This window comes from Anser brachyrhynchus, assembly GCF_964034855.1.
Source record: "Anser brachyrhynchus genome assembly, chromosome: 11".
Lineage (NCBI taxonomy): Eukaryota > Metazoa > Chordata > Aves > Anseriformes > Anatidae > Anser > Anser brachyrhynchus.
The window spans coordinates 3,336,022-3,349,425 of NC_137706.1; the positions used below are offsets into that span (position 1 = coordinate 3,336,022).

The window sequence follows — 13,404 nt, forward strand, 5'->3', positions numbered from 1 at the left end:
ATAACAAAATACCAACATGGTAATATGAATCTGAGAAATGAGAGAATTATGAAATTCTTAGAAAAAGTCAAATACCATATTATTATTATTTTTTAAATGTTATATGTGCTGATTACTTCAATACCAAATGCATTAGCATTTGAGGTCGCATAGGTGTTTGGTGAATGTCAGATTCCTTTCCTATTTAATGAACTACTACCTTTATATAAAGTAAAATTCTTAATTGACATTCACCTTCTCAACCTAGGGGGTCATTTCAGTCCTTCAGTAAGTGTGAGGAGCCATGAATGTATGGATAACTGGACTATAATTTTGTGAAGAAAAAAATATAGTAAATTCAATTACAGGACTTCTGACAATAGATTCTTGTATGTTCAATAAATTCTGACATTCAATGCATTCCTAGCAAAGCAAATGATAGATTGTTATGTTGTAATAACTGCAGATAGTATAAAAGCCTTTAAAGCTAGAATATTTTGTTTTCAAACACCTGATGGTAGACACTGATCTCTTTTGGACACTGCAGATTATTTATTAGATTCAAGCATCCAGAAAATAAATCAATTTGCTCCACGGAGATACATAACTTCTCATATTAGGAAGGGGATATAGTACATTTCAGAGTTCTCTGGAACCTGAGCTGGGAAAGACCATGAATGTAGATCTATGGTTTTGGATATCCAGCTGCTGTTTTTGGTGACAAAGTCCGACTCACTTTCTACTGAATTGTGCCTGAATTTTGAAAAAGACACAGTTTTGACTGTATCTCCTTGTCTCGTATCTCTACTGTCTCTTATACACACACTCTGACAAGTTATCACATACCTAAAGCTCAACAGATCTATCAGCTGGACACTGGGTAGAGGAAAAAGACAGAAATCCAGCTTGTTAACTGCTGAGATTTCTTTTTTAAATAAAAAGGTGACCCTTCTCCTAATAAGTCCTATGACCTTTGTCAATGCAATTTAGATTTGGAAAAAGGCTCATAGAGACAACAGAAGGCATAAGAATCAGCTGCATGTTGTTCTCCTGAAAGTTCTGCAAAAACATGAGTTTTGCTTTTACAATATGACTACAGGGTTAGAATTGTCCCTGTAAGCACCACTAAACAAGAATTGACACTGCACGGACCACAAACACTTTAGCATTTAATGCTTCTGGAGTTTAACAGTAAAAGAGTAAATAAATAAAAAGAAAAAAATAATTTGATCTGTTGTTAATGAAAACTGTAATTGTTAATGGATGAAACAAGAAAGATATGTGCTTAGTTGAAGAACATGAAAGCATTCTATTATTTCCTCTCTTTTGCTACCCTGATGACTCTGAAGTGCAAAAAGAATCCTTGTTTTGCAAGCATGCCTTTAGTTTCTCTCTCTCTCTCTCCATTTCTGAGACACACACAATTTGCTCCTGTCTTTTATCTTTATGTTGTGAAAAACAGTCAAATAAAGTCTCCTCCAGATTTAAGAATTTTTCGTGAAACTACCATCATCAAGATATAATGAATACAAAAGGATCTTGAAGCTTGAAGCAGTTTCAAAACAAAACATTGCTATCATAAGATAGAACATAAGATAGTTGATGTTCCATATCATGAAATGATGTGTTAATCTAGAATTGTACTATTACTTTTGAAGTCTGTACCATAGGCACAGAATTAAAAGAAAAGGCTTGCATGGCTGAGTGCAGGGACAGTTTTTCTCTTTACGTTCAGTGTTATCTAGTTGTCTGACTTTTTTTACACCAAATTGTTTTTCACAGCTCAGTTTTCATGGCTCAGTTTCGCTTTTATAGCTACCAAATTTTGCCATATTGAACTATAAATAAAGAGATGGCAAGATTGATGACAGCATTTTTCTAAATAAAGTAACGGATAAAAAGTAACTTTGTAAACAGGTAGGTCAGACAATACCTTTTTAGACATGGCACTTATCTTCTATCAATATTGGTGTATGGGAATTTCCATTATTATGTAAACTTTTATGTTCATATTAGAATATCTCAAATACTAAGTATAATTTTTATGCAAATGGTACAGACTTTGGGCATAGCTATTTCAGTGTTATTTCCAGTAATTATGTACACCAATTGCTATCTTGAATACTCAAAGCACGGCAGGTGGAGATTCAGAGTCAAGACCTGTGAACAGTCCGAATGTTAGCTTAGTGTCTCAGATGTGTTTTGCCAATCTTACTGAGAGGTCCATGCTGCATACCAATGCTCCTAGTAACTACTACAACAAGCTATTCTCTCTATATTTTTTTTTTTTGATTTTTCAAGAATTTATGAAAACATCTCAATTGCCATGCCCCAACTTTCAGGTCAGTACACACCAGAGGTACTAGTCTCGCTATTTAAAGTCTCAAATTCTTTTCTTACACTTTTTTTTTTTCCTAAACTCTTCCCTCTACCATAAGCCTATGACACTCTGTTGTCAAAGTAAGGATTTCAAATATGCAATTTGATTTTAAATGTACTTGCTGTTACTGCTCTGCCAGCATTTACTGTGGATTGTGATGCCACACAAAAACTCTCCAGTATGCTTCTTACAGCCCGACATGTCTGATTACCATTGTCTTGTACAGTGGAGGGACAGAGCATGCAAACAACCTGTTTGTATTCACAAAACAGAATTATGATCAGTAGAGCATAAATCAGATTAGTATTCTCCAGTCAGATTAACATTCTCTACAGGAATCTATCACTGTTCACTGTAGCCAATGTGACTGTTTTGACTTTGAAATATTTGACTCCAAAATGGCTCTCTTCTGTCAAGATCATTAGGACTATAACGATTATCACATTCATGATATTCCAGGTGCTAAATGAGGAAGAAATCAAATCCTGAATGCTTTGAACTTTTGGTCCACGGAGGAGCAACCATCTTAGGACGGAGGAAGTATTTTTTTTCTCTTAGAGTTTTGTTTGTGACAGAGTGACCACAGTCTAAATGTAGGTGATCACTTAGAAACCCAGCTGGGAGAGGACGTCGTCTTTTGCTTCACATAAATTAGCTAGCAAATAAAATCTAAGGCGTAGTTTAGAGTTGGAGCAGTAGTAGGCAAGCAAACATAAGGATTTCTAACAAACAATTATTTGTACATTTGTTAAATTTCTAGTGAGTTAAGTTACAGTACTAAAGGAAGAAAAGTGCAATCTTATGCAGTACAGGGCTAGATATTTTTTGTCCATTAAATTGACTTGCTTGTAGGCGAAAAGGACCTTTCCATAGCGTACTCAGGATCACTAATTCACACCATGACTTTACAAGGAGTGGTAGCAAGAAAGAAAATAAAACAGCAGAGATAGATCTGAGATTTTAGAATGAAGTATAGCTCTTGAACATCAACAAAAGCTGATATAAGCAAATACTGAATGTTCTAGAATCGTACCTCTGGTGTGTTCAGCAGGTCAGTGAGAGAGAGAAAGAGAGAAACCAGATGCAAGATGGATGTGCTGGTAAACTAAAGGAAACAAAGCTTGTATTCTAGACTCCACTAGAAGGTGTCTCTACCAGCTAAGATGTTCTGCTGAAGGAATTTTCCTCAGCAATAGTGTCATTTTAATATCAGCTGTTTTCAGTATAAAACTGCACAACATTTTACACAGGTTTCCTTACAACCATATCAAACAGCACTATACACACAGGACTAATCCCACTATGTGTTTGCAGTATTGCTTACAATGCTGTTGTGAATTATAGACTGCTAAGAAAAGGAAAGAAAAAGATCAGTTAGGAGACCTTTGCAAGGAAACACTTTGTGCAGTTAAAAAAAAAAAAAAAGGAAAAAAAAAAGAGGAGTTTGAGAAACAGAATAAGACCTCTGTCAAATTCACAGGTTTTGTCTCAGTAACATCTAAGGAGTCATTATTACAGGTTAACGTCCTGCTATGTTTCAGCCATAATAGAAATGCAATCATTTTCTTCTAAAACATTCCTGATTTCTCCAGAGTTTTGCTTTTTGGTTTTTAAGCTAGAGGCTAAATCAAGTAATTGACACTTGCTGATATTTTCAGTGATACTCAGGATGAGCCTGACTCACGTTCCACTGCAGCCAGTAGTAAATTATTATTGAGTGGGAAAGTGTTTGATAACTTCACACACTTCCTCTTTGTATGTTTGGTTAATCCTATCCATTCAAAGTTCCCAAGCTTTAGTGTATGTTGCAAACTCACGGTTCTGTTCTCCTGCCCAGCTTGGCAGCAAAAGCTTTTTAATCAGAAGAACAAAAGATTAATGTCTTACTGGTACGGTATGATTAACTCAGACTTTACAGCTGACGATGGCTACATATGGTATCAAAAGTTTCATACATAAAAAGTCCAACACCAAAAAAGGGAACCTGTTAAGGTTGAACTGTGTGCGGTGTGTAACTATATAAAAACATGGCATTTCGCAACATGATACAAGACAATGGTTGAGAAGCTCTAGTCTCTATTCTCTCTGATTTCCTTTACAGCATCAGATAACTGCCGAATATGACCTATATATAAATATATATGTATGTATATGCTATTGTAGTACCAGCATTGATATACTGCCTTCTGAATTTTAGATTTAAAAAAAGATATTTTCTTCATTTAATTCAAGTTAATGAATCCAAATAACTATAAGGGAAGATGTTGGCAGTTTTCACACAAGTCTGCAAGCTGGCTTAAATGTAAACTCATTAAAAACACCACATTGTGTATAATGAAAATGATGACTTCATTTAAAAGAATTCGTCTTGTTTTTCTGGACAGAATAATTTTACAAAAGCACTTTGCACTCCAAATATATATATATAATTATTTTTTTTTAATAGAGAAACAAAGTTTCATTCAGGAAAAGAAACTATATTATACTATGCTACTCACAGATACAATTTCTAAAGATACTGTGGTTGCAAGAGAAAAGAAAAAGAAATCATCTGTAACTACATCACCTAGACAAATGAGAATCTCCTTCCACTTCCTAAACAAAGGCTAATTCTACTGGACAGTCAGATAAATACATTGTATCACTCTTCTAAAAAAAATGGCAGTTCTACTGATTTTATTTAGGTTTTCTAACCCATGGAATTCCTGTCTTTTGAGGCATGTTCATAAGAACAATGTATAGGTTAATTATTTTGAACAAGATGTAGAGTGATTCAGCAGTGTAATCAGAGGCCCAGTCCAGTACAGCTTTCTCTACAGAATTATCCAAATACAACATGGAGTTTAACAGCTACCACTGAAACTAAACTTCTTGCCATTAGAAACTTAATGTGTAACAAAGTGCCTATTTACACACTGTAAGAGGTCCAAGCCATCTGATTGATACTGGAATACATCTAGCAGTAAAATTTGTACACGTACCCTGCAATCCAGGAATAGCAACTATAACCAGATTAAGACACTAGATTGTGTGTTTTTACCAAAACACCGGTGACTATGATCATTTTCCTCACTACATTTACACATGACACCCTATTTCATTGTACCCCTCCCTTAATTCCTGAACAGGCTGCCAGAGAACTTCTAAAGGAATATTTGCTTCTACTCACATAAAGATTAAGGGGAACCAGTGCACAAGGAATTTATGTGCAAATAGAAAGATGGTAGAATCTTTCCTCTGTGAACCCAAATAAATGATTGCCAGTTATACAGGGGTAATAATTTGCCTTACTATATGGTTCATGGAGATTAGAATGGAAAGTAAATGCACAGGTCACAGAGTTAACATTCACAGCCGCCCAATTAAAGAACAAGCAAACATATCCAGTTTTGTTTATATTGTAGTGTTATAATCTGACATATTAATGGACCTTTGAATACATACTGAGAGTTACTTTTAGAGAACCATTATGTGCAAATTGGCTTAGAAACATCACGGGTGCTCAGAAGCAGAAACTTTCAAAACTAAGTTCCTGGCTCCTCTGCCATCCCTGTAGCCTTCCTCATTTTTTCTTTTTTTCTTTTTTTTTTTAAGCCTCTGTGCCAGTGCAGAACTTTAGGAGTTTGTTCATAGACTTAACACAAGCTTACTCCCATCAAGGGATTCATCAATAGCAATACACAAAAAATTTCCCAAGATTTTGGGGTGTGCATGTAAGCAGCTTGATAAAAGCACCATTTTTTTGTATTTCAGGATGCACACACAGCTGATGGCAACCAGAATGGAAGGTTTCTAAAGAAAAGCTTTTTTTTTGTTTTACTGAGGCACTTCATATAAACACTTGCAACTGCTAGGTACTTTTCTGGCAAAATCACTTATAAACCAATAACTGATTCCCGTCTGAATATGAAATGTATGTCAGCAATTTCTAAGTGTTTCTTACAGAGAATACCACTCACCTTTCACTTTCTATTTCTCTTGATGTATTGAGAAGCCAAGTGTGTTAACCTATTAATCGTTATTTCAGGTGAAACCACTAGTAATTCAGTGGGTGAAATATCCATACAGGTGGATGTTTCCACACATCCTGGAACTGGTGAGCATAAAGTTACTGTAAAAGGTAAGTTCCAAAGAGCTAATTTTAAAAGGAAAACAACAACAAAGTCCAAAATGTCCAAGCATTAAATCCTAGGTAAAACATACCAACAATATATATAACAACTGTTAAGTATTACAGTACTTGTAAAGCTGTAAGTATGCTTCAGGTGATTAGGATTGTACTTCTTCCTTGCTCAACATCAGCAAAAGTTAAGGTTAGGCAGGTCAGTACTGTCTTGTGCTTCCCAGTGTAGTCAAGATATAAAATTTTATATGTAGTTATGGAATTATAAATTCTAACATGACAAATCACACTTCTGAATTACTTGTACATAATTTAATTTTCCAAAAGCTGTAATAGAGGTGAGTGGTAAATGACTGCACCAAGATTTAAAATGTTCTATTTCTAACAAACAAAATGCCTTTGTTCTGCACAATTTGAATTCCAAAGGAAATCCAGTACCACTCACATTAGTACAGGTTAATTTTTTAATTCTAATGAACGTAGCAGACAAAACAGCTGTTAACATAAAGTATTCATAAAACATACGTTTATATTTGCTGTTGCTCTAACTGGAAGAAGTCAGAGGTTTTACGTGGCACGGAACAGGCAAAGATCCTCCTAGGCTTGCCAGGTAGAACCATTTAATATACTGAGTTGGAAGGGAGTGACCCACAAGGACACACAGGCTCCACACAGGTCCATCCCAAAATCAGACCTTATGTCTGAGAGCATTGTCCAAACACTTCTCGAATGCCAGCAGGCTCATTGCAGCAACCACTGCCATGGGGAGCCTGTTCCAGTGCCCGGCCACCCTCTCAGTAAAGAACCTTTTCCTAACATCCAGCCTGAACCTAGGCGTAGGTATCCTACGGGAAAGCTCTCAGGGCACCTTTCATTGGTCATACTGGATAATTAATTGGAGCTCTTCTAATAGGATTTTATTTAACTTTATTTCTTTTGTTTCTTTACAGTTGTAGCAATTAATAATCTAAATTGGCAAACAACAGCTATGTTCCGGCCATTTGTGGAAGTCTGTGTATTAGGTCCTAACCTAAGTGACAAGAAAAGAAAACATGGAACCAAGACAAAGAGCAACACCTGGTCACCAAAATACAATGAAACTTTCCAATTGTAAGTCTTTATTTGCTGTTAATTACCTATCTTATGCAAGTTTTGCCAGAATGCCTTGCAATTTAACCTGTAAAAACAAAACAAAGTAATAAAATCCTAAAGTTAAGGCTATATACATCACGGTCCATAATAAATAAAAAAATAACTTCAAAACTATTTATTAACTTGTATCTTTGCTTTATCTAAAGATGAACGACAACCACTAAGCTTGCCACCTTTTAGCTTTCTAGCCTTAACCACCTTTCAGCTGGTTAGAATGTACAATTCATTTCCATACACAGGAATAAGTATTTATTTACCTAGGAATATTTTTACCTAAGTAGTTATCTGGGCTGAAACATTAATTCTTACTGCTAGATTTCTAGGCCATTGCGACTGTTAAGGTATCTAAGTATTTGAAGTATTGTGCATGTGTTTGTTAATGCTAGTATCTCTATTGTTTAATCCTCAAAGCAATAAGAAATTTTTCACCTAACCTGGACCTTTACATATAGTATTTCCCACAGCACATCTCTTTAACCTGTTCACTTCTCCTCCCACAACTGAAACCAATACATTTTCCAACCACACTTCACACACACAGACAGAAAAGAAGGACAGAGTTCATTTTCTCAGTGTCTGACGGTGAAGTTGCTTTTAAGGCTTGTTGCCAGTGATTTTCTTTATCCCATTGCTATAACTGTGATGACAAATAACCTCTAAGAATATAGAGTAGCAAGCTGAGACATATGATCATGAAAGGACAAGCTGAAGAAGGACACCGTAGGAAAACTGGAGGCAAAGAAAGCTCCATGTCCGAACTCTCAAGTCAGAAAATTCTCACACCCTTTTTGGAACTGTTTCCCACACAGTCTGGGAACCTTAACTCCTTAGAGCTGCCTGGGAGGGATGAGGGCGTCACCTGAAATCACATCTTGGGCCCTTCCACACAGAAATATTTTTTTCCCAGAAAAATGATATTTAATGCACTGAGATTATGCTGTAAACAAAAGTAGCAATCTCTGAAATGTATATGGAGCAAACATCTCCTTTATTTGTTTGTGGCTACTAAAAGCACACAAAAATAAACTTAAAATGCTGAGCTTCATATACAACTGCATGGATAGAAGAGATTAAAAATAAAGTAAAATTGGAGAACTTATGAAAATCCAAATGAAATTACTCTAAATTAGGTAGCAAATCATCAGTATGCTCAGGCATTTTCATCTTCATGAATACCACTTTCTTCTAAAAGCTTAGTATACATCCACTTTTATGTATTCATCTCTGTTGGGACCTGTCTACATAGGGATTACATATAAGCACAAAAACAGCGTAATTTATGAGGGGAAAAGGTGTAGGTGTATTATAAACTCATATTTATACTTCTTACTTATAGCAGTATGACTCTTTTTCTTTCATTACAACTTCAACAAATAACATGGATGTTTCACTTTATGTAGAAAAGGATGTATTCAAATGTCTTTTAGGCCGAGTAACAACAAGCTGCTTAACACTGACTATTAAAGAAAATGAAATATCAAATAAATGCCAAACTTTTATTATTTAATCTAAAAATCAGTCATCGATTCAACAGTGCCCTGCCACTCTTAACCTTCAGTAAATTCATAATGCAGTCAGTTGCCGCACTCTGAGCATCTCTATTGTTCTACTTAGAACAACGTAGGAAAATAATACTCAATAAAAAAATGGAATTCAATCAGTTGATGTCAAAAATATTTATGAATTATGTTTTCTAGAGGAACTAAGTGTTTCAAAGCCATACCTTCTTCCTGAAGCCTGACAAATGATTGCAACAGTGTTGCTTTCATAGAAATGCACAGACCCTTTCTATGATTACGGCTTTAATGTTGTTTTTTACATACATCACACAACCTGACACTGTAAAAGTGAGACTGCACCTCACTAGGGTTAGGGTTGCCTATTAGGTACTTCTGTGTTTTAGATTAAATGGAATTATATTGTAAATCTGTTTTCTGAGTACCACCTTGCCCTACATATGCTCATGTGATCCAGAAAAATGAGTAAAGGATCAGGAAGAATAAAATCAAATACTTGGTGATTTTTAGGAAACAAGCCCCCTTGATATCTATGATACTGAGCATAACAGCTGCTTCTCTCCTGAAGGGATTGCAGTGACCTGCAAAATGAGTATCGACTTCAGGCAGAACGAAGACATAAGCAGGCTGCATTAGTATTCCCACTGGGGAAATTGCATAACTAGGAACACTTTCTCCAGTTTGGTTTGGCCTGTCAGTAGGTATAATTCTAATTAAGTATAACTAGCCCCTAGGCTTGGGGGGATTATTAGCCATTTTATGTGTGCTATATATGGCTTTTGGGCCAGTTTTTAAAGTGGCATAGAGGATCTCCAAATACCTTGGAAGAGAATAAATTTTACCCTTAAAAATTAGGTTTCAGAGCTTATTATTTTTATGAAGTTTAAACAAAAGGTTTTAAAACATCTTGGATCTACTGGATAAAATATGCTAAAACAGTGTTCTTGCTGTCATTTCAAAAGTAAAGTGATGCTTAAAATTTCTTTTTTCTATCCAGGAACAGTAGTTACTGCACTAGTAGTAAATAAAAACAATGCATGAAAATAGCAATTTAAAAAACTGTGATAAGATGACAGTTATTTGAAGAAACTGTCATCACAAGAAATGTTTCCTATCAATTTCTCAATGTGATATCTCATTTGTGTTACATTAGAAATCAGTATTCACAGACATCAAGTATAGAATTTTGAGTAAGCAGTACTGTACATCCTCCAGCTAGTTTGGACCTGGCAGAATGAACAGAAAGAAAAGTGTAGCTGAGATACGTTTTGTCAGTGCAAAACTTGCTTAGAGGTGGCTTTAATCAGATCCACGTGATTGCTCATGGGAAAAAAAAAAAAAGGCACAAAAAACTAAGGACAGAAGAGCAGTGGCAAATATTGGTGTAGGATTTTACACTGCAGGCACAAAGTTAGGTTTAGAAAAATAGATAACTAAAAGCAGAGAAACTGCTTCTACCTACTTACAAATTTCATAGTTATTTAGCTGGGAAAAATGAGCAAAATCTGTAAATCAAAAAGATTTGATTCCTACATATAATGTATGCTATGCCTAAGTGAAAGCTGTCTAATTCACGGATGCCAGTATAAATATTTTTGTAGTTTTATAGTTGAATAAAAGATATGGTTATGACAGTTCTGGAAGTAGATGGACATTTTAGGTACTTTCTAGGGAAAAGTAGCAGTGGTTCAGATACTGAAGGAACTGAGGAAATTCCCTCCATTTCTGTTCAGGTCAGTGAGGAGAGGGACTATGTTAACAGTAGCACGTGAAAGGCTAACACGTAGAAATCTAAAAACTAAACAATCATCTGTTGTAGAAAATGAACTACAAAAATGAAACTACCACTAACATTTTAATTCCAACAAGATTTACAAAACTCACTTACAAATGCTCATTCCTCAGAGGAATTAAACTCATCTCCTTGTTCTAAATTCATCTTGTTCATCCTTGCAGCATTTTGAGTAATGAAGATAAACCAGGAGCCTATGAGCTTCACCTCTCAGTGAAAGATTACTGCTTTGCTAGAGAAGATCGCATTATAGGAATGACAGTTATTCAGCTGCAAAACATAGCAGAGAGAGGTAGCTGTGCATCTTGGTATCCCTTGCTAAGAAATATCTTTGTAGATGAGACTGGATTGACAATTCTTAGAATACTTTCTCAGAGGACCAATGACGAAGTTGCTAAAGAATTTGTGAGACTTAAATCAGAAACAAGATCTGCTGAAGAAATGGCCTAAAATACTCCCATAATGCAAGACTGTCACTGTAACACCATAGATCCAATGCTGTTGTCTGAATAGTGCATGCATGTGAAAATTTGTGGGAATGTTTAATTAACTATGTTTTCAGTGTTTGCCAGTACTTATGTACTACATTTGCAATGTATGTCAAAGAGCTGTATATCTTTTCTACATATTTTGGTCTTTGTTAAAGTAATTGTTCCAATGAAGTGCCAAAACTAAGATTAAGAGTAAATAATACACTATATCACTTAAAATGTTGATTTTGCTTCATCACAATCCCTTTAACATTTATTAATAAATAGCTTTTTGAATTGATAATTAAGTTGTCTCTGTTAAACCACTATGTTGCCTATTCTAAATTATCTCCCATATTATTATTTAAGAAAAGATTTATCTAATTTTCTTCAAACTATCATTTTATGATAGCCTGATTTTAGGCATCCTACTGATAACTTTTTCTATCATTACTACAGATGCAGTTACTTATAGAAGTGTTTGTAATTTTATAATTACCGATATAAAGTAATGATTTTTGCATAAAAACTGAAAAAGGATGGAAATATTTTATGCTAATTTTTTCCAACCTTTCATAAATATCACTGTGAAGAAATGCTGTTCAAGCAAGTTCTCAAGAAGCTGCGCTTACTGTTTGTTACTGATGTTTGATATCTTGAGATAACTTTGTTCTTCAAAACTGCCAAGGTAATATCATATTTATATTAAAAGGGTAAGTCAGTATCTGTAGAAAAATACTGTCATACAGTACAGTATATGTGCATTAAAAGTCATTTTAAAAATACATGGTACTGTAGAAGGGTTAATAGTTTGGAATACATAAAGTTGGGTTGTGGTTTGTTTCTAGAAACATTTATGAAAAGTAACTATGCTGTTAGCATTTTCACTCAGTTATTAATGTTGCTTTACATACTTAGCTGTAACACCAGTTAAGTGCTTTGTTTTGGGGGGGTGATTTTGGCTTTTTTGTTGTTTGGATTGTTTTTTTTGTTTGTTTTTGTTTTGTTTTTTATTAGAAAAGATCAACAGTTTGTACTTATGCAACATTACTATGTATTGCACTAAAGCAAACTCTGTGTCCTGTAAATATATTTAGTGATAAATTGTAAAATAAAGTACAAAAAAAACCTGCCTCTATTTATACCATTTGATATTTATATTCCTGTAGGTTATAATTGCATGTGAAGCCAATGTAGTGGGTTACAATACAGCATTTTAATATATCAAAGCATGATTTCCACTGTCTAGCACCTTGCTCTTTTATAAGGGTAATATCTCATGTGTCGCATTTATAATAAATGAGGTACACATTTTGTTAATGTATATAACATTCTGTAATAATGCACACAATACAGATATAATGTTCTGTTATATTACAATACACATATAATATTCTTTAATAACACACACATTTGTCATTGTTTTTAGTTACAACCATCTCTAACACAGGTTGGGGTTTTCAGCTAAGGGCAAAAACTAATAAAAGAAACAAAGGATATAAAGCTAGTATAGTTGATTCCAGTCTTCTAAAACGCAGTATACAGCTCCACATAGGTAAAACATTCTTGCCAGGATATCCTTTCATAAAATATATAGATGAGATTTTAAGAACATCTTTCAACATCCTTTATCCTCCTCAAGACCAATAATTAGATTTGCCAGAAGTATATATATAGATATTTAGATAAGACCAGGACAGCTTTTAGAGTTAACAATACCTTACTAAGATCATGGGGTAGTTATCAGTGAATGCCCTGCTGATTTGTATGCAATGCAGAATGTATGAAAGAGTGAGATCTTGATTTTTTTTTTTTGTATTGTCTTTAAAAAAAATAATTTGAGAACATTTGCTTAACTCTAGTGAACTAACCCGAATGAACTGACAGCTATTTTTGGCATTTTCACTTCTCAGTGACAACTGATGTAATCAAAATTCAAGCTGAAATTCCATTTGTGTTTGTTTGTTGAGAATATTAGTATATATACATAA

At 34.5% G+C, this 13,404-nt stretch overlaps 1 protein-coding gene and 1 long non-coding RNA gene across 9 annotated transcripts in view; one reads left to right on the plus strand and one right to left on the minus strand.

Moving 5' to 3' along the window:
- UNC13C (unc-13 homolog C) overlaps positions 1-12,832 on the plus strand; it is a 171,259-nt gene extending 158,427 nt beyond the window's left edge. The window contains exons 30-32 of the mRNA XM_080607553.1: positions 6,387-6,479; positions 7,433-7,592; positions 11,108-12,832. Of these exons, the coding sequence (XP_080463679.1) occupies positions 6,387-6,479; positions 7,433-7,592; positions 11,108-11,393 (539 nt within the window). The 3' untranslated portion in view covers positions 11,394-12,832. The remainder of the gene's footprint in view (positions 1-6,386; positions 6,480-7,432; positions 7,593-11,107) is intronic.
- Positions 1-13,404, minus strand: part of LOC308200937 — a 72,790-nt gene that overhangs the window by 8,353 nt on the left and 51,033 nt on the right. The gene's annotated exons all lie outside the window — the stretch shown is intronic.